Source organism: Colobus angolensis, unplaced genomic scaffold, assembly GCF_000951035.1.
Source record: "Colobus angolensis palliatus isolate OR3802 unplaced genomic scaffold, Cang.pa_1.0 Scaffold257, whole genome shotgun sequence".
NCBI lineage: Eukaryota > Metazoa > Chordata > Mammalia > Primates > Cercopithecidae > Colobus > Colobus angolensis.
The window spans coordinates 1269742-1289141 of NW_012115788.1; the positions used below are offsets into that span (position 1 = coordinate 1269742).

The 19400-nt window shown below is 40.7% G+C and overlaps 1 protein-coding gene across 1 annotated transcript in view; it reads right to left on the minus strand.

The window, feature by feature from the left end:
• PCSK5 (proprotein convertase subtilisin/kexin type 5) overlaps positions 1-19400 on the minus strand; it is a gene marked incomplete at its 5' end in the record, with an annotated part of 476836 nt that overhangs the window by 111792 nt on the left and 345644 nt on the right. Inside the window, 3 exons of the mRNA XM_011947042.1 lie at positions 6608-6676; positions 8096-8302; positions 13686-13822. Of these exons, the coding sequence (XP_011802432.1) occupies positions 6608-6676; positions 8096-8302; positions 13686-13822 (413 nt within the window). The remainder of the gene's footprint in view (positions 1-6607; positions 6677-8095; positions 8303-13685; positions 13823-19400) is intronic.

The following is a 19400-nucleotide window of genomic DNA, read 5'->3' on the forward strand; positions in this document are numbered from 1 at the left end:
CCATTGCACTCCAGCCTGGGTGATAGGGCGAGACTCTGTCTTAAAAAAAAAAAAAAAAGAAAAAGAAAAAGATTAAAAAATAAAAAGATATAGCTGGAGAAGTCCTGCCCATCTCCTTTACCTTTCTCTATAGATGACCACTTTTATTAGTTTCTTAGTTATCTTTTTTCTCTTTGCAAAAGTAAATAAAAATGTAAATACACTCATATATTTTATCTCATCATTTTCTTACCACAAAGGTAGCATACTATGGGCACTTTTTGTGCCTTGCCTTCCATGTAACAGTGTGTCATGAAATTACCATCAGTTCTTCAGATCGTCTTTGCTGTTTTGGTAGCTGCAGAGTGCTCCGTTGTGTATATGTATCCCATTCATTCAACCAATCTTCCATGGACAGGCATTTAGGTTGTTTCTGATAGTTTACTACCACAAGTAATACCACAGTAAATAGCATGGTGAATATACTGTTTTGAATCTGTGGATGTATGTCCCCAGGGTAAATTCCTAGAAGGTGTGTTGTGGGGTCAAAGGGTAAATGCATATGGAGTTGTGTCATATTGCTGAATTTCCTTCAACAGCCATTGTACCATTTTGTCTTCCTACCAGGAGGCAATAACAGTAGTGTTTGCTTTCCTACAACCTTTCTGATAGAACTTTTAAGCTTTTGAATTTTTGCCAGGCTGATAAATGAGAAATGGTATCTCATGGTAGTGTTTTTTTTTTGAGACAGAGTCTGGCTGTGTCGCCCAGCGTGGAGTGCAGTGGCGCAATCTCGGCTCACCGCAACTTCTGTCTCCTGGGTTCAACTGATTCTCCTGCCTCAGCCTCCCAAGTAGTTGGGACTACAGGTGTGCTTCATCATGTTCAGCTAATTTTTGTGTTTTTAGTAGAGATGTAGGTTTCACCATGTTGGCCAGGATGGTCTCAAACTCCTGAATTCAAGTGATCTGCCCACCTCGGCCTCCCGAAGTACAAAGTGCTGGGATTACAGGCGTGAGCCACTGCACCGGGCCTCTCACAGTTTTAATTTGCATTTCCCACATAATGAACAAGCATCTTTTCTTATGCTTGAAGGCCATTTGTTTCAGGTGATTTTAAAAAACATCTCTCCTTCTGTCCTCATAATTTCCTGGCTATCACCTTAGATTTGGCTGCTTTATTTTATATCTGGATTTCTGAAATAGTCTTCTAGGTGGTTTATCTACTAAAGCCTGTCTCCCTTTAATTACCCTGAACACAGTTAACACAATAACCAAATTAACCTCTTAATACCCACTTCAAGACACACACTCTCCCACTTCTGTTTTTAAAAGAACCTTCAATGATTCCCTTTTAGTCACAGAATACTTTTAACCTCATTAGTGTGTAATTCAAGATTTTGTTTTCAACCACTTCTCCAAACTTTTCTTTGCCTATTTCCTTATATTTCCTCATTCCTTCTGCAAAATTAGTATACCCGGTGTCTCAAAATCCATAGCAGAAGCCTTTTTTTCCCTGCTATTGTCCAAATATAAAGACCCCCTACAGTGCAGCTCTTCTTTCTTATCTGTCTAAATTCTACGTAAACGCTAATGTCCACCTCAACTCTTATCTTCTTAAAAGCCTTCCTTGAACACTTCAGTGCCCAGAGGTTCTCTTTTTTAAAAAAATCCTTTTGGTGCATATATTTGCCCCCTTATTTGGCACTGAATTTATATAGCCTCTTTTTTTTTTTGCAATTCCTTAAAATTTTTAAATTTGGATATGTTGTATCCCAAGAGTGTAGACTATGCTATTTCAATTGGCAAACACTAATACATTTTAATTATCTCTTTCTAAGTTAAAACAAGGTCACATTAACCACTATATTTATTAATGAGGTAGAAAAGTAAGAACATCTTATGTAATTTGATTAAAATCAATGATCAACTCAATGGTATATAATCTAAGATGTCTGGATCTCAGGTTATAGTTAAGTGTCATAGCTATTGCTAATTCCCTAAATTAAAACAAACAATCAAAAAAGGTGCCTCAAAACATTAGGTAAAAGTCACTTTATTTACTTCTGTCCTCAGTTATTGAAGAAATATAATTTAAAACTCTCAGATTTATCTTAGTAGTTAAAATTTCCATTCAAGATACTGGTTAGAAAGAGAAAGAATTGACACTAAATATTCTTGGAACAAAATGGTATTATATAAAATGTTATCTATTTGTTTACAACTTGATAAAGAAGAGAAATCGAATCTCATAATTTCATCTCAAAGTATCTAATTCAACACTTTCCTCCAGACAAAACAATGATTTTTGGTCATGAGCTTAGTTTTCTGCCCCCTTTTTGGTAATCTTTTCTTGGAATGACAGATAGCTAGCTCCACCCAGGAAACAGATGAGATTCCAGTGAATATGGAATTTGAGGTTTTTTCTTATTAGGTATAAAAGATAGATATTAATGTTCACTAAATAGCTGGAAAGGAATACAAAACTCAAAAAAAAAAAAAACAACCAAAAAATCCAGGATTTTTATTACTAATTATTTTATATAGCTAATTATTACCTAATGTAGATAAAATGTCTCACAATGACTGATTTCACTTTTCTCTGACTCCCCTAGAGATGGTCTAGACCTGGCCCTGAGATGAATCTACATTATTAAAATGGAATAAAGTTAAGTTCTCTCCAAAGGATAATGTCCCTTCTCACAGGAAGAATCTTGGGGAAATCTATAGAAAAGTATTCAGATTTTTCAAGTTTGTGTTTATCTCTTTAAAATTATAAAACTTAATAAACCATGATCTGATCAAAGCTTCCTTACAGTTCTAATAGTTCATGAAAAATCATTTTTTAATTTAATTAATTTACTTATTTAGAGAAAGGGTCTTGCTCTGTGGCCCAGGCTGGAGTGCAATGGCATGAATACGGCTCACTGCAGCCTTGACTTCCCAGGCTCAGGTGATCCTCCCACCTCAGTCTCCTGAGTGGCTGGGACCACAGGTGCATGCCACCACATTTGGCTAGTTTTTTGTATTTTGTTGTAGAGACAGGGTTTCACCATGTTTCCCAGACTGGTCTCAAACTCCTGGGCTCAAGTGATCTGCCCACCTTGGCCTTCCAAAGTGTGGAATTATAGGCGTGAGCCATTGCACCTGGCCAAAATAATTTATTTTTGTATTGTATGGTTTATTTTTTCTTCTTCTTGGTTCATAAACAAAGTTTGATTAGAGAAAACAGCAAATCTAAGACCCTGGGTATCCTAAGTCATTCATCTCTGCTTTAAATTTGGGCAATTCTCAAATTCAATTCAACAAACATTCATGCATTAACTGCACATTTATTATGTCCTGTGCACTCTGCTAGTTCAGAGTATATAAGTCAAAGAGCTTGTTCTCAGGTAGTTTAGTGTCCGGGCAGAAAGGTGTATACATAGCAAATATTATACTAGTCACCTCTAAAACATAGTCTCACTGGCCTAACAAATAAAGGGAAACTAGAAAAGGGAGAATTTACTCCATTGGAGAGATCAAAAAAGGGTTCAGAAATAAGGTGACAATTGGGTTCAGCCAAGTCAATCCAAGAATAAACGAGGCCCAATACATAGAGATATTATAAATTAAGGGACATTTTAGAATTTAAAATGAGAAATTAGAGGTATTTAGAATGCTCTTGCCACCCTTTCTGGTAGTGTCACTGTACTTTATAACTGTCTCTACTCTGGCAGGTTGTCTTCTAAGAGATTTCATTCCAAGTGTGTCACTTGGGACAGATCCTGCTATCGCTTATAGCAGGATCACAGCCATATCACCTGTGAAATTCTCACCACCAAGGAGAGCACTCAGCACACAGTAGACAAAGTTTCTTTTTTTTAGGATCTCAGCTCACTGCAAGCTCCGCCACCCGGGTTTACGCCATTCTCCTGCCTCAGCCTCCGGAGTAGCTGGGACTACAGGCGCCCGCCACCTCGCCCGGCTAGTTTTATGTATTTTTAGTAGAGGCGGGGTTTCACCGTGTTAGCCAGGATGGTCTCGATCTCCTGACCTCGTGATCCACCCGTCTCGGCCTCCCAAAGTGCTGGGATTACAGGCTTGAGCCACCGCGCCCGGCCAAAGTTTCTTAAGTAATGAATGGACTGAAGAGCTTAATAGCACTTTGTAAAGTAAATCAAACTTTCTAATCTGTCTCTTTTTGCAAGTTGAATCTTTTGGATTTTGAGCCCCCGGAGGGTCAGTATCTGCTGTGGAGTCCATTTCCAGTGGCTTCCCCATGGTGTCATGTTTAGCTGGGTCAACTAAGTGGAGGATGAGGCCAATACAGACCCCTAGTGATCGTGGTTTTCTTGTCACTGTTCCCACCTCCATGCTAAGATCCTCACTGATCCTGAAGGAGTTCACACACATTCATACATTCCTCTCAAGGTGTCTTGAAGCTATGGAAGGAACATCTTCTTTTCTCTATGTGTATCTTGCCCCACTGTCATCACTGAGCAGAGCCAAGAGAGACCAAACCTCAGGTTTTAGATTATACACAACTCCTCTCCAAGATGCACAAAGATGCTAGTATGGGCACACAACACATAACAGCAAAGATACCAGAGAAGACCACAGAAATTAGCTGGGGTGTGAAATTTAATGGGAAAATACATCTGAAATGGGCAAACAGTGAAATCAAGATAGTCAAAACATTCATCATTGCTCTGGGCAAACTCACCTTCTATCACTTCACGTGAGACAGACACCAGAATTTGCTTACAGTTTTTTACTTCAGTACTATTATTTATGCCTAGGTTTATTTTTTGCTTCCCAGGTAATTAGCATTTTACCCTTAAATATCTGACTCTAAATTTTACCTTCTTCTTAAGTGTTTATTAACTTTTTATGAGATTTTATTATCCAGTAATATAAGCATCATTTTATAGTGGAAGATAATGGGGGAATGATATTTAAGCTTCCAGAAACTGTATTTTCTAGTTACAGATATTATAGAAAATGTATCTTTTCCATTTAAGGCAAACAGTGGTGGTGATAGCCACAATATAAATTATATAATTCATGCATAATATTTAAGTATTAATTTCAAATTAGCTCAAAGAGAAGATTTAGAATATTCATAGCACAAAGAAAGGATAAATGTGTGAGGTGATGGATATACCAGTTATCCTGACTTGATCATCACACATCATACGCAAATATCAAAGTATCACATGTATCCCATCAATATGTAAAACTATTATATATTAGTGAGAAAAAATCAAGAAAATCCATTGGGTAAGGCAAACAAAAAGTCTACTTTATTCTGGCACAATCTTACCCCTAGAAACTTCATGAGTGTTCTATAGAGCAGCATTGGCCTCAATGGGCGGCTTGTCAGAAACACAAATTCGCAGGCCCACTTTAGACCAGTGAATCAGAATCTACATTTCAACAAACTCCCCAGGTGATTTGTGCCACACTGAAGTTTTAGAAGCATTAGTCAACCAATCCCAGGGCTTCATGGAAGTTCCATGAAGAGAAATTATTCCATGAACTTTTCAGTTGAGTTTCCTTTCAAAGATCACACATGCTAATTATTTTCTATATGTTGCCTAAACATATATTAAGAAACAATCCTAGAATCTGGTAACCTCCCTATTTTTCATCTTATAGCCAATGCAGTGGTGCCATGTGTTATGACCTGTCTCCATCGCCTCCTGCAGGCATGTGAGAAGGGGAGAAAGGAGCCACTGACTTGAATTTAAAAGTTATACATGAGAGTGACAAGTGCTTTGCATTGTATGATGGGGAATTCAATTCCGCTGTCACCACGATGCTTTATTCTCTAAGGGTTGTCTTAGGCTCCAAGCAACAGAGTCATTTGTATTTTTATTTTTACTGTTTTGAGATGGAGTCTGGCGCTGTCACCCAGGCTGGAGTGCAATGGCATGATCTCAGCTCACTACAACCTTCGCCTCCGGGGTTCAAGCAATTCTACTGACTCAGCCTCCCGAATAGCTGGGATTACAGGCACCTGCCACCACGCCCAGCTAATTTTTATATTTTTAGGAGAGATGGGGTTTCACCATGTTGGACAGGCTGGTCTCGAACTCCTGACTTCAGGTGATCCACCCACCTTGGCCTCCCAAAGTGCTGGGATTACAGGCGTGAGTCACCATGCCTAACCCAACAGAGTCATTTTTATAAAGGAAAACCTCCAAACCTTTACCCACAAACTTTTGTGTTTTACATACCAAGTGAGTTAGAGGAATTAGGCATTTCTTTGCTTGAGTTTATTCACTGTTAATCTTCCAAATGTGTCACCTTGAGAAGCTAAGGAGAGGCTGAGTCTCAGGCACCTGAAATGTGGTTGCTGGTCAGTAAGCCCCACCAACTTATTGACAACCAGAGGAAAAGGTGCCATGGTCTCCTTTTCTAAACTTGAGTTTCATAAAGACTAGAAACCCATTCATTGCTTCAAAAGCAAGTATTTCCTCACAGTGATCCTGTTTGTATTGAAGAGAGCCTACTTAAGACATTGATGGTGACACTGATGCTGACAGTAATGACAAGAGTGCCTGCTGGGGCAATGACAGGATGAAGGTGTGTGGAAAAGGACTCAGCTATTTCAACTCTTTAGGTGACAAAGGAAGAGGACATACCCAAGCTGCATCCCAGACATCCTTCTTCACAAGGGACACATTCTTCATAGTCTGGGTCTTGGACTTCACCTACACGAAAGAGAAGTGAAAAACATAACTCATTTCCATATAAGTGGAGACACGTTAATTGCTATAAAAATATGTTCTTGTGTAGCTTCTTTTAAAGTAAATCATAGAGCAATTATGAAGCCCAAAACCATCCTTGAGGATATATGTGGTTTCTACTTTTTAATCTCCTTCTGTTAATTGAATAGATTAAATCAGCTTGATTGGGTGAGAGAACCAGGCTGGACCATATGCCATGCAGCTAGTTTTGAAGTCAAGCTTGGTGATTTTATTTATTAAAGAAACCAGTTCTGCTTCTGGGAAAATGGAATTGGGTATGTAAATGAACAGGTTCCCTTCCTCTTTTTATCTGTCCTACTAAACACTTTTTAAAAAGTTTAAAATCTTTTACTACACTCATAAACATTAAGGAGAAACAGAATTGAGTGTCTTAATTATTCTAAAAATGTCTTGGAGCTCTCTTCAGCACCAGACCAGGCATAATTCTTATACAGAGCAGAGCAATAACAGTCCGTGGCATTCTTACATAGAAGAGAACCAAAACTATAAGTGTTGTTTTTTAATTTCCTTCTTCCCATAAAAGATAAGAAATTGGGCAATAACAATAACACATACGATTCACAGACCATTTTAATATTTTCAAGTAGTTTTAGGCTGATCCTCACTGGTTTCTCAAAGCCACTCTGTCTTGATGCTCTGCTCTTCCTTTGACAGATGAAGACAACAAGGCATGGGCAAATTAGGTGAGTTTTGCCCAGGGTCTCGTGTCTAGTAGTTGGGAAGGAGAAAACTGTTGACCCAGACTTCTGGATTCTAATCTTATTTTCTCTCCCCTGTATCCTGTCCACACTCCCCCCACCTGCCAAGATCATTTTCTTTTCTTTTTTCTTTTTTTTTGAGATGGAGTCTTGCTCTGTCTCCCAGGTTGGAGTACAGTGGCACGATCTCGGATCACTGCAAGCTCTGCCTTCTGGGTTCAAGCCATTCTCCTGCCTCAACCTCCTGTGAAGCTGGGATTATAGGCATGCAACACCACGCCCGGCTAATTTTTGTATGTTTAGTAGAGACAGAGTTTCACCATGTTCCCCAGGCTCGTCTCGAACTCCTGGCCTCAAGTGATCCACCTGCCTTGGCCTCCCAAAGTGCTGGGATTACAGGCACGAGCCACTGCACCTGGCCAATTTTCTATACACTTAGGTGCATTCCTACGATCTTGGATTATGTCTGGGGAAACCCAGAGAAAGGGTGTGTGAATAGAGAGAGAGAAAGTTACCTCTCTTCCCACTTGGGTATGGAGTCACCCAAAATCATCCCAAGTATCAACACGCAAGCCAGGAAGGCAATTCAAGTCTCCAGGACATCCAGGGCGCAGCCCCTCCTCCCGTGTTCTGGTGCTGGGCAAGGGCCCAGGAGTAGGCTTACCTTGTCCACACTCCAACTTCTGGCACGTGTGGTTGGTGGGCGCTATGAAGTAGCCCCTTGTGCATCTTGTGCAAACGTGCATGCTGTGGCAAAGCTCACAGTTGTCTGGGCAGGGCAGGCAGGTATTCCCTTCAGTGGCATAGTGGCCCTCTGGGCAGCTATCTCGACACTCTCCCTGGTATAGGAAGTACTCTCGGCCATAGTTGTCTGATCAGTTACAGGAGCAACGAGAAGAGGGATAATGTACAAAGTTAGCCATGAAGCTATTATAATGTAAGATATTATATTTAAAAAAGATGCAACTGAGTGCTTTCGTTCCTAGGGGCTGAGGGGTATAAAGATGGATTTAATGAAAAGTGCAATAACTACATCCTTGTAGTTGAAAAGTTTTCCTTGCAGGGAATTATTTTCCAATATTTTATATATTTCAGTGAATAGCGACTACTCTCTGGGATGTCATTGCAAAACCATGCTCTGTGAATAACTACAATTCAAAATGTGTTTAACGTTCCCAAGGGCTCCTTTGGTATCTGTGAAAGCTCTCAGTCTTGGCGGCGGGGGCGCTATAGAGATCCCATGAGAATAAACACATGCTTAATGATTGACACGTTTTATGAAAGTGCAATCTCTTAAAATGATTTTGAATTGGTATCGATCACATGCTTGCATTAACCATCTAAGGTCTGAATTTCCGCAGAGCTGCCAATGCCCATAATGACAGGCTTATTGAAGCACTAGACCAAGGACACTTCTTTGACTCTTTTATGTGCATTCCTGAAGGTTCCTGACTTCTGTCAACATTGGATTCTTTAAGGAAAGAACTGGCAGTGCCCACAGCATAACAGACCATGGGAATTTGTTCCTGGTGGGAATGGAAAAGTCTAACCAGTTACAAAGCATCACAATTAGTTACAAAGGATTCTATTCAGTTACAAGTACAAAAACAACAATAAGGTGAATACTGATGCATCTAGAGGTCTCCTACTCCCACCCTCTTGGAGTTTTTGTGCTGAGTGTGCTCGGGGTATCCATCTTCTCTGAATCAGATTTCCCATATGTCCCTGCCTCTGAAGAGCAGCCGATCTGTGTTACTCAGAATAACCAGGGTCTCAGGTTCATTCATCATGTGATCTACCACATGGATATCCAAAATCATTGACCTTCAAGATGCAAGGCTGCTGAATTTCTGGATAAAGATAGCACTAAACCCATGTTGCAAGTGTGGAAACTGAAAGTCAGTCTAATGTTAAATTGACTCACATGAAATTGCCAACATTTGACTATTTTTTACCTGTGAGCATGGCACTTTCACATCATTTATCATAATATTTCTTATTTATGCAAAGCCATAGTTGATATACGTTTTTTTTTGTTTTGTTTTGTTTTGTTTTTTTGAGACAGGGTCTCACTCTGTTGCCCAGGCTGGAGTGCAGTGGCATGATCTCAGCTTACTGCAACCTCCTCCTCCTGGGCCCAAGTGATCCTCCCACCTCAGTCTTTCAAGTAGCTAGAACTACAGGTGCATGCCACCATGCCCAACTGTTTTTTTTTTGTATGTTTTGTAGAGATAGGGTTTCATCATGTTGCCCAGGCAGATCTTGAACTCTTGCACTCAAGTGATCTGCCTGGCTTGGCCTCCCAAAGCTCTGGATGTGAGCCACCATGCCTGGCCTGAAATGCAATTTTTAAAACATGCTTTTGGATTATGGGCTCTCAAGCTACCTTTTTTGCTGATTATGATTTTATACCTGAAGGCTACTGGTTCCCATAAGACCAAGAAAATAAAAACGGCTTCCACAGAGGTGGTGGAAGAAAATATTCTGCTGTTTCTAAATTAGACAGAAGAGATTATCCTCTAAGGAAAGAAGAGGGTTTGGAAGGACTAATGTGCATTTGGTGGTTCTATAACTATCGATCAACATTGTGGAGCACAAAACTCTGATCTGGTGGAACCTGGAATCTCTGCAGACCACAAGAAGGTCATCCTTCCAAGTTATGTTCTCAGTCACTTTATGAAACCATAGCCAATGCCATTTCCATCCACCATGACTCATTCAGAAAAAAATCTTTTTTTCAGAGTTCGCCAATTTCTCTGGGGTAGGTAGGAAGATTTGAGGGAAAGCAGTGAGGAAATCTACCTCTTTTCCATCCCCTACGCCTTCACATGACATCAACTCAGGACCCAGATGCTTAGGGGGACTCTAAGGCTCTAAATATGTATTTGTGGAATGACTGAATGGAGTTAATTCATATTTGACAATATTCAATTTTTCCCCTATATCCAACTGGATCATCAATCTTAAAAATTAGCAATGATGGGCCCAGATTTAGAAGGAAGTGTTCTTCAATCCCGTTTTTATTGTTTGGACGTGGCTTTATTGAGGGGCCTCTTCAGGTGTTATAATTTGGGTTTAAAGAACAGAGATTTGAGGGGGTCTCAGTGTTTAAAATACGTAGACCTGCAAAGGGAGGTCACTTAGATGCCTTGGCCATGACCAGCTTTTCTCACAGGTTTGGTCCAGGACTATGTCAAGATTTGGTCAGATTTTTAGTAGTCCTGCTCAATTAGTTATGGATGATCATTTAAATACCATGCATAAATTTTTGACTACTCGCCCAGGGTCTTCAAGTTTAAATTATTACAATAGTATGCAGACGAAGTTATTTCCAGTGGTAGAAGGGCTGATACTTTTGTTAGGCACCAAAAATTTTCCTGGGACAAGAGTTCAAATGGGATAATAGGGGACAAGAGTTTAGATTGGCTTTTGTTTACTCTGGAGAGTGATTCACTTTTACCAGAGCATTTCTTGGCAGTTGATTCTGTTAGGTGAGAAGGTGGACCAGCCTGAAGATATTGGATGTCCGTAGGAGAAAAGGAAGGGTGAGGGTTGAAGGCATGAGGCGAAAAGGACTGCTGGAAAGGATAAAAGAAAGGTGCAGGGATTCTGAAAATAAACTTGATGAAGTTAACTACCACATTTTGCTTGCTGTAGCTGTTGTGTGATTGATGGAACTTAGCTATGGGTCCAGTTTGGTACTGAATAAATCTGGAAGAGAATTGGAGTGAATCCTCAGCAATATAGCTGGAGATGTACACTTCCAAAAGGCATCATACCTAAACCTTAGTGAAGTCACAATTAAACAAGGGATACAAGCTCTACAAATTGGTGGGAGGGGCTTAGGAAGGTTGATGGGACCCCCAGGCTGGATGATTTTTAGCCTTTTATTAAAGCTTTCATTTATGGATATGGAACTTCTTCAATTAAATCATCCTTCTTCTTCAGCACTGTCCCATCAAGGTCTCTGCTACATTTGCTTCACTAATGCTTCTTAAGGACATCACACTCTTAAGTAGGCAGAACTACTTCAGGCCTTGCTAAACAACACCCTACCTCGAGGAAGCCTTCTCTGCTCATTACAGCTGGAAGTGATGCTGCTTCTCTGATCTGGCGTAGGATTTCTACCATGCATTTGGTCTTCATCTATTATTTTCTTGTTTTGTAATATATGAGGACAAACCTCCTTGTTAGACTGTAACTCCTTGAAGGTGAGTATCTGCTATCATTTATCTCATTTTCTCTAGCATTCAATACATAGTGACTTGTAAATAGAAGGGATACAATAAATGTTTAAGATAATGGATTAAGCACAATTTCAAACAGATAGAAAAAACAGAAGAAATGTCAGCTCATTTATAGATAGGTTGGTCCAAATAACTGTAGGATGCTTAGAAGACTAGACATTTGTTTGGTATCTAAACTTCTTTCTAATTTTGTGCTATATATGGAGATGTGAACGTGATTTTGGATGCCATCTTGTCCTTTCTCTTCTTCTTCTTTTTTTTTTGGTTACAAATAAGAAGAGACATAAAGAGGTAAAGTGACTGGTTTAGTACCTTCTCATCAGTAACAAAGCCGGGACTTGAACCCACATTTTCTGACTGCTGGTCTTAACATTCCTTCCATTGAACCATTCATTCATTCGTTCATTCAGTTATCTATTGTGAACCTTCCATATACCAGACACTGTACTGGTGCTCAAAATACAGCAGAAACAAGGGAGAAATCATGCCATGCTCTTATGGGGCATACAAACGTATGGACCAAATAGACATCAATGTGTCGAGGCTCGTGAAGAGGGAAGTGCAGCATTCCCAGGTTGCTCCTGTGATGGCCTAATCCAGGCAAGGAGGTTAGGGCAGCCCTCACTGAGGAAATGATGTTGAAACTAAGATGGAATAGGAAGACATCAGCCAGACAACAAGCGGAAACATCTCAAATGAAGTCTTAGGAGCAAGAGAAACTCAAATGCCCAAAAGAGTAAGCAGCTACAAACAATAACAGTAATGATAATAAAAATAATAATAGTTAATATTCTAAGTGCTCACCATGTGGCTAGCCCTGTTCTAAATGCTTTATTGTTTTATCTCATTGCATGTCATTTAATTTTCATAAAAACTCTTAAAGAAGTAAGCATGATCATCATCTTATAGATGAGGAAGGAAACAGAACAAGGCAGTCTAGAGGTAAAATACGACAGATGTTTGTCTTATTTTGACACATGAAACACAAAGCAATAATTTTAATTTATACACAGAAACGTGCTATCTCCTGATCTCCTGCAAATGCCTGGTACTTCTAATGTGTTCTTCATTTTTCTTGGTTTATTGCAAGGAAGACTAAAGATCAATAATTCTCTTCCACCAGAAAAATGATCTAAGGATAATGATGCTGGTAACAGACAGCCTCAGGATCAGTGAGACAACTGGAAATGGTGGGGACTGGGGAGAGATGGAGAGCAGCCTCGTTTGGACTCCAGGTAATGATTTGGGAAATGCAGGTCCGGTGGTAGATCTTTTGAATTTTCAATAGACATTAAACCCTCAAGTTTTTATCTGCAATGTCCCAGTTTTTAAATTTGGCTCAAATTTAAAAAGTAGTATATAGAAAAAAATAAAATATGAATCTGGCCCACATGAGGTCAGTAGGGGACAGGCCTATGAGTTGAGGCTGGAAAGGAGTCAAGGGTCAGAGTGTGGAGAACCCTTGAGAGCATGAAATAGAATCCAATGGCAGTAGGAAACTTTTAGTGCAGGTAAATCTGGGGCACAAAGGTCACATGTGTAATCATTTGAAGTGATGACCTTGCTCTGCTGAGCTCTGGCGACTTCTAAGTGGCATACCTCAGCTCCAAGAAGACTCACACACAGCCTCTAATACAAGACTTTCCTGAAAGACAGAACGTGTCTGTCTTAATTCCCTAGCTTTTCACTTGTACTTCCACAAACCTTAGCTTCACTGTCTCATCTCATGTCTGATCTCATGCTTGTCGGTCCTTCTCTGGAAAGGCATCTCTTAGCTGCTTTCTCATCTTTTCAAGGGCACCAAGTCTACACCCAAATAAGGTGAATAAGCTTTTTGTGTCCTGACAATAAGCAGAAAGTTCAAAGTTGTCCATGCTCTCCAGTGAACAGCTGTCTGATCTTAACCCTCAACCCCAGACACAAGGCTTTTGGGTCAAACCAAATGATGGCCATGAGGAGAGGAACAGGTTTGGGGTCAGGAAGACGGAGGAGCAGCAGTCCTCTCACCTGCTTCACAGGAGGTGCAGTGGGTAGGGCCGCTTCCTTGGCATCTGTGGCAGGTGTGGTGGCATGGATGGCATTGGTTCTCAAATTCAAATTTCCGTGAGGGACAGTTTGAAACACAGCGGCCAGCATCAAGAATCCTAGAGGAAAAGCAGACTTTTAGAATTCATCAGGGTGACTTTCCAGAGTGGCCCTAAGTATCAGAACATGTGGTTTTCATGTTTGCTGTACAGACTTGACTTCATTGTTCCAGAAACAAGGGGGATGACTGGGAGTGATCATCTTAGAACATGTAAAATATTAGTCATGTACCCATCCTTGGCCCAAGATTTGGACCTAACAGCCAGCATGCCAGAAACTGGCTGGGAAAACAATCCCGAATCTGGTTCCAAACAAGCTAACTGGTGCCCACAGGGATTAAATCCGTATTATAGGCCCCAACCAAACCCAGCCAACAGTCAGATGGAGGTTTCTAAACTTTCCATACACTCAGTGGGCCTCTGAGAGAGGCCTTGGAGAAAATATTCTTCCTTTATCTATCAGCATGCTTATGCTTTGCAAGGGAAATGTCAGCTCCAAGGGCTCTTGACGAGTAGAACAAAACACTGCTTTGTAGCTCGGGTGCTACTTAGAAGCCCGGCCTGTGTGTATTGCAAGTAATCAATGAACTCTGATTTTGATCATGTTTTGCAAGCATTTCCTGAGATTTGGAGGACTGGAGTCTCTATTGTCGGACCATGTACACTTTCTGTGAACAGCTACAAAGGGCATTACTGATGAGTTAGTATATGGGCTTCTAAAACTTTGGTTTTATACATATACAATATATATCCTAATGTCATTGTTAATATTTTTATAGTTTTGCTTCATTATTCTTTGCAAACTAATCATAAGAGCAAATGTGATTAAGTAAATTGTATCCAAGTGTTCTGTTCAGACAACTACAAAATGTTTATCAAATGCAAGAGTCAGATAGGTAATATGAATAGATGAAATGAGCTGGGGGCTGCACACCCAGAGTTCCTAATTTAGTGGGTCTTAAGGGGAGGCAGCTGAGAATTTGCATTTCTGACATTCTAGATGATGCCAGTGCTGCTGGTCTGGTGAGCAGTCTTCGAGATCCACTGCTCAGTGACAGTCTGGATTGCTGTGGAATTCGCTAAATGATTCCTATGTAATACAGGTAACATAGCATCTCTTACACTCAAATTGGCATCTCTTACACTCTCTTAGAATAACAGTTATTGTGTCAATTGTGAGGTTCACTGAGCACATAGCATACACGTGCTCCCGTGAGCATAATGCTGCCATCCAGTCCTGGGACATCTGAGTGGGCCTGCGAAGACAGGGAAAGATGTCTTTTTCTCTCTACTACTCCTCTCCACTTAAGCTGGACACCACATGAAAGGTCAGCTGTAGCTCAAGCAACTTCTTCCTGTATTGGCACTGGCTCGTTTAAAGTTCACTGTTTCCAGAGCTAGAACCAACCCTGAACTGAGGGGTGGGCCATTTCAATCCCAGGTTTAGAGGAAAGTTGGGTGGGGCAACGCATCCTGAATAGTATGTCCCCTGCAGTCTTCCATCTCATTCATTCCCACACACTGAAAGTCTGTGTCATTTGCATCTGTTTGGAGGCAGAATGGGGTTCAAGCCAACAACCTGAGACAGAAGTCCACCTCTGTCTTGGATTCCCAGGCCCTCATGTTCTGTTAACCATCCCCAGCACCACTGAATAAACACTCCTTCTGGCTCTCTGCAAAGCGTGAGTCCCAGTCCTAAACAGACACTGACATGCATCTGGCTGTCCATGTCAAAACAGATCCCCTGCACCATGGCATAGAATGAGATGCCTGTGCTCCTAGCCTAGATTTTTAGTGGATGGCGCTAAAAACAAAGGGGGAATATCCCAGCCCCACCCTGGCACCAGTTACTGAGCCAGAAGACTTTTCAAGGAATAGTCTGGATGTGGCTAGTTTAAAATGAACAAACAAACAAACAAAACCAAAATCCTTCCATAAGAAAAACTATGGAAGAGCTTTCTGAGGATTTTAAGCAAGGAAGCTATTTGATGTTCTGCTGAAAAGGAGAATAGGACAAGTTTATTCTGGGGGTTTATTTTCTTGCTAAAATCAATTGAGAAAGGGATATGAAGTACATCATCATTTTATCTCTTAGAGCAGTGGTCCCCAGCCTTTTTGGCAGTAGGGACTGTGATTTGGTTTGGCTGTGTCCCCACCCAAAATCTCATCTTGAATTGTAGTTCTCATAATCTCAAGTCATGGGAGGGACCCAGTGGGATGTAACTGAATCATGGGAGCGGTTATCCTCATGCTGTTCTCGTGATAGTGAGTAAGTTCTCACGAGATCTCATGGTTTTATAAGGGGATTTTCCCCCTTTGCTCAGCACTTCTCCTTCCTGCCACCCTGTGAAGAAGGAGCCTTTCTTCCCCTTCACGTTCTGTCATGATTGTAAGATTTCTGAGACCTTCCCAGCCATGCAGAACTATGAGCCAATTGAACCTCTTTTCTTTATAAATTACCCAGTCTCAGGTATTTCTTCATAGCAGCATGAGAACAATCTAGTACAGACCAGTTTCATGGAAGGCAATTTCTCTACAAATGGGGAGGTAGAGGATGGTTTTGGGATGATTCAAGTGCATTATATTTATTGTGCACTTCATTTCTATTATTATTACATTGTGATATATAATGAAATAATTATGCAACTCACCATAAGGTAGAATCAGTGGGAGCCCTGAGCTTATTTTCCTGCAACTAGATGGTCTCATCTAGGGAGTGATGGGAGGCAGTGACAGATCATCAGGCATTAGATTCTCATAATGAGTGTGCAACCTATATTCCTCACATGTGCAGTGCACAATATGGTTCATACTCCTGTGAGAATCTAATGCTGCTGCTGATGTGACAGGAGGTTGAGCTCAGGCAGTAATGTGAACAATGGGGAGTGGCTATAAATACAGACAAGGCTTCACTTGCTCACCTGCTGCTCACCTGCTGCTGTGCAGCCCAGCTCCTAATAGGCCATGAACCAATACGAGTTCATGGCCTGGAGTTTGGGGACCTATGTTTCATAAAATGAGATGACAGATTGGCTTGGGGGGAAATCATTTGTTTTGGGACAAGTGATCTCTGATTAATGGGAACCACTAAAAACCACTCAGAAATAGGAGAAGAAGCAGAAATAGAACCCTTCCATGTTTAATAGGGAAGGAGCTGTCTTTTTGACTTGATTTTAGGAACATATCAATCACATAATCATGCTTGAAACCATTCTCTCCACGTCCACCCTAACAAAAGCATAGGCGACATCTCCAGGTTTTGTAAGAGGATGATTATTTCTAAAGATAGAAAGATAGGGAAGACAGTTATGCTTAAGTGAAGGCACTGAATTATGTCACCACGACTCACCCCACATTCTCCAAACTCCCCCCAAAATATTGCTAAGAAACTTGAAGAAAAATCCCTTTACAAATGGCCACAGTTTTCAACAGACACCAACAAATTTTCCATAGTAGAAGAGAATAGATATTTTGCTCTATAAAAGTAGAAAATGGGGCTGATGAAATTTTCCTTAAAGCCAACTCAAGGCATCTCTGGGACCACCAGGCATCCGATCCATGGATTCCTGAGATGCCCAGGCAAGCTCATCTCTGCAGGGGAAGAGCTTCTCTCCCCAGCTCATGCCAACTCTTGACCTTTTGATAGGAAGTGAACCATTCCAGACCGAACAGGCCTGAAAGAAAGGGAGAATGCAGTGGAACCAAGTGCTAAACAGCTGGGCAGAGATGATCTTAACACTGGCGCTGAGTATTCCAGAAGGCCCCAGGATGTGTGTGTGACATGAACTGTAATGAAAGAGATGGCATGTCAGGGTTAGCTTGTCCTCTTTGCTGATTGTTGACTTGGCCTAATTAAAGCCATTACAATGGCACTTAGTGTAATTTCTCGGTGCTTTAATATTCTAAAAGAATGAAATCTAGTAAGAAGATTTTTTTTGTCTGAATTCATAGAAATAGATCAAATAAAATGTTTGAGCATGGGTCAGAACAGAGATAACTTTGAAATGTTTTTAATTAGTTCACTGACTCTGTAACTCCTTCAGGACTGGGCAGGGAAATTAGTTTGGGCAATGAGGACCCCAGCATCACAGAGCTTTGCATGTTAAACACAGTGGCAAAGAGGGCACTTGGTTTCTCCAGGTTTTTAATTGTCTTTAAGGAGCTAAACCCAGTGGTTCATAAAATTGTAAAGGAAGGGTGGTGGCTGCCTTATTAAACAAATGTTCAAATATTCTCCTAGTTCAAAAGACATCCACACATGCATTGGAATTTGATCGTTGGTGTGGTGGGGAATTGGAGAAAAAAACAGAACCTCATTTTGAGAATGCTACCTGTATCTTAGAGTAAGTCCTGATGCTTTTTTAAAGCAAATTCAATATTTAGAGGCAGAGTTATTTTAAAGAGACACTTGGAAAAATATGCTCATGGTTAGCATTAAAAATTCTTGAAACTGTTCCTTTGTGTCTTCTTCAGTCCTTTCTCCTTCCTTCTTTCCTCTTTTCCTTCTCTTATTCATTCTTTCCTTCCTTCCTTCCTCTTTCTGAGGGAGCTATTTGGAGAGCCAAACCTATGATATTGATTACATACTTCATCAAGTTCAATAAGACACATTTATTGAATTGTTATGTGTTGATCACTATGGGGAATAAAGGAGCAAACACATCACAGCACCTGCTTGCAAGAATATTACAGTCCTGCAGAAGTAGGACAAAATGACCATTATGCAAAGCAGAGGGCATGTCCATCCCAGAGATGCAAAGTGCCTGCCACTGGAGCAGCCTCATCACCCTTGCCTGCAAGAGACCTGCTTCCTTTGCATTGGGAAGGGCAGTGATGAGGCCATTCACTGAAACACTCAGCAGCCAACAAATATTCAGTGCTAGGCTCAGAGGAGCATTGAATGAAAATACAACAGGCCTCCAACTTTCTTTATTAGAAATTTCCAGTGTATTAGCAAAGATGCTTATCCATTTGCATACTTGCTATTCCCTCATTAACTCAGTTAGCAAACATCATTGAGTGTCTACTATTATCCCAGAACTGTGGTAGGTACTAGAGGTCAAAGATGAGTATCTCAAGTGGCTTACAGTCTGATGAAGAGATAGCTTTGTAAATGAAAACCTTCAAAGGCTACAGGTGCTCTTATGGAAGCTTATAGAGAGCAAAGAGACAGAAAAATGGTTAATTTTTGCTGGGAAGAGATTAATTTTACTGAGAAGAGGTCAGAAATATCTTTAAGAACAGTTCGCCCCTTGTAATCCCAGCACTCTGGGAGGCCGAGGTGGGTGGATCACCTGAGGTCAGGAGGTCAAGACCAGCCTGGCCAACATGGTGAAACCCGTATCTACTAAAAATACAAAAATTAGCCAGGCATGGTGGCGGGTGCCTAATCCCAGCTACTAGGGAGGCTGAGAAAGGAGAATTGCTTCAACCTGGGAGTTGGAGGTTGCAGTGAGCAGAGATCATGCCACTGCATTCCAACTTGGGTGACAGAGTGAGACTCTGTCTCAGAAAAAAAAAAAAAAAAAAAAAAGAACAGTTCACTTTTGAACTGACTCAGAAATAAGTAGGTATTTGACCAGCAGATGGAAATGATGATTGAGGAATGTGTGTGCAGAAAAGGATGAGATTTCAGGCA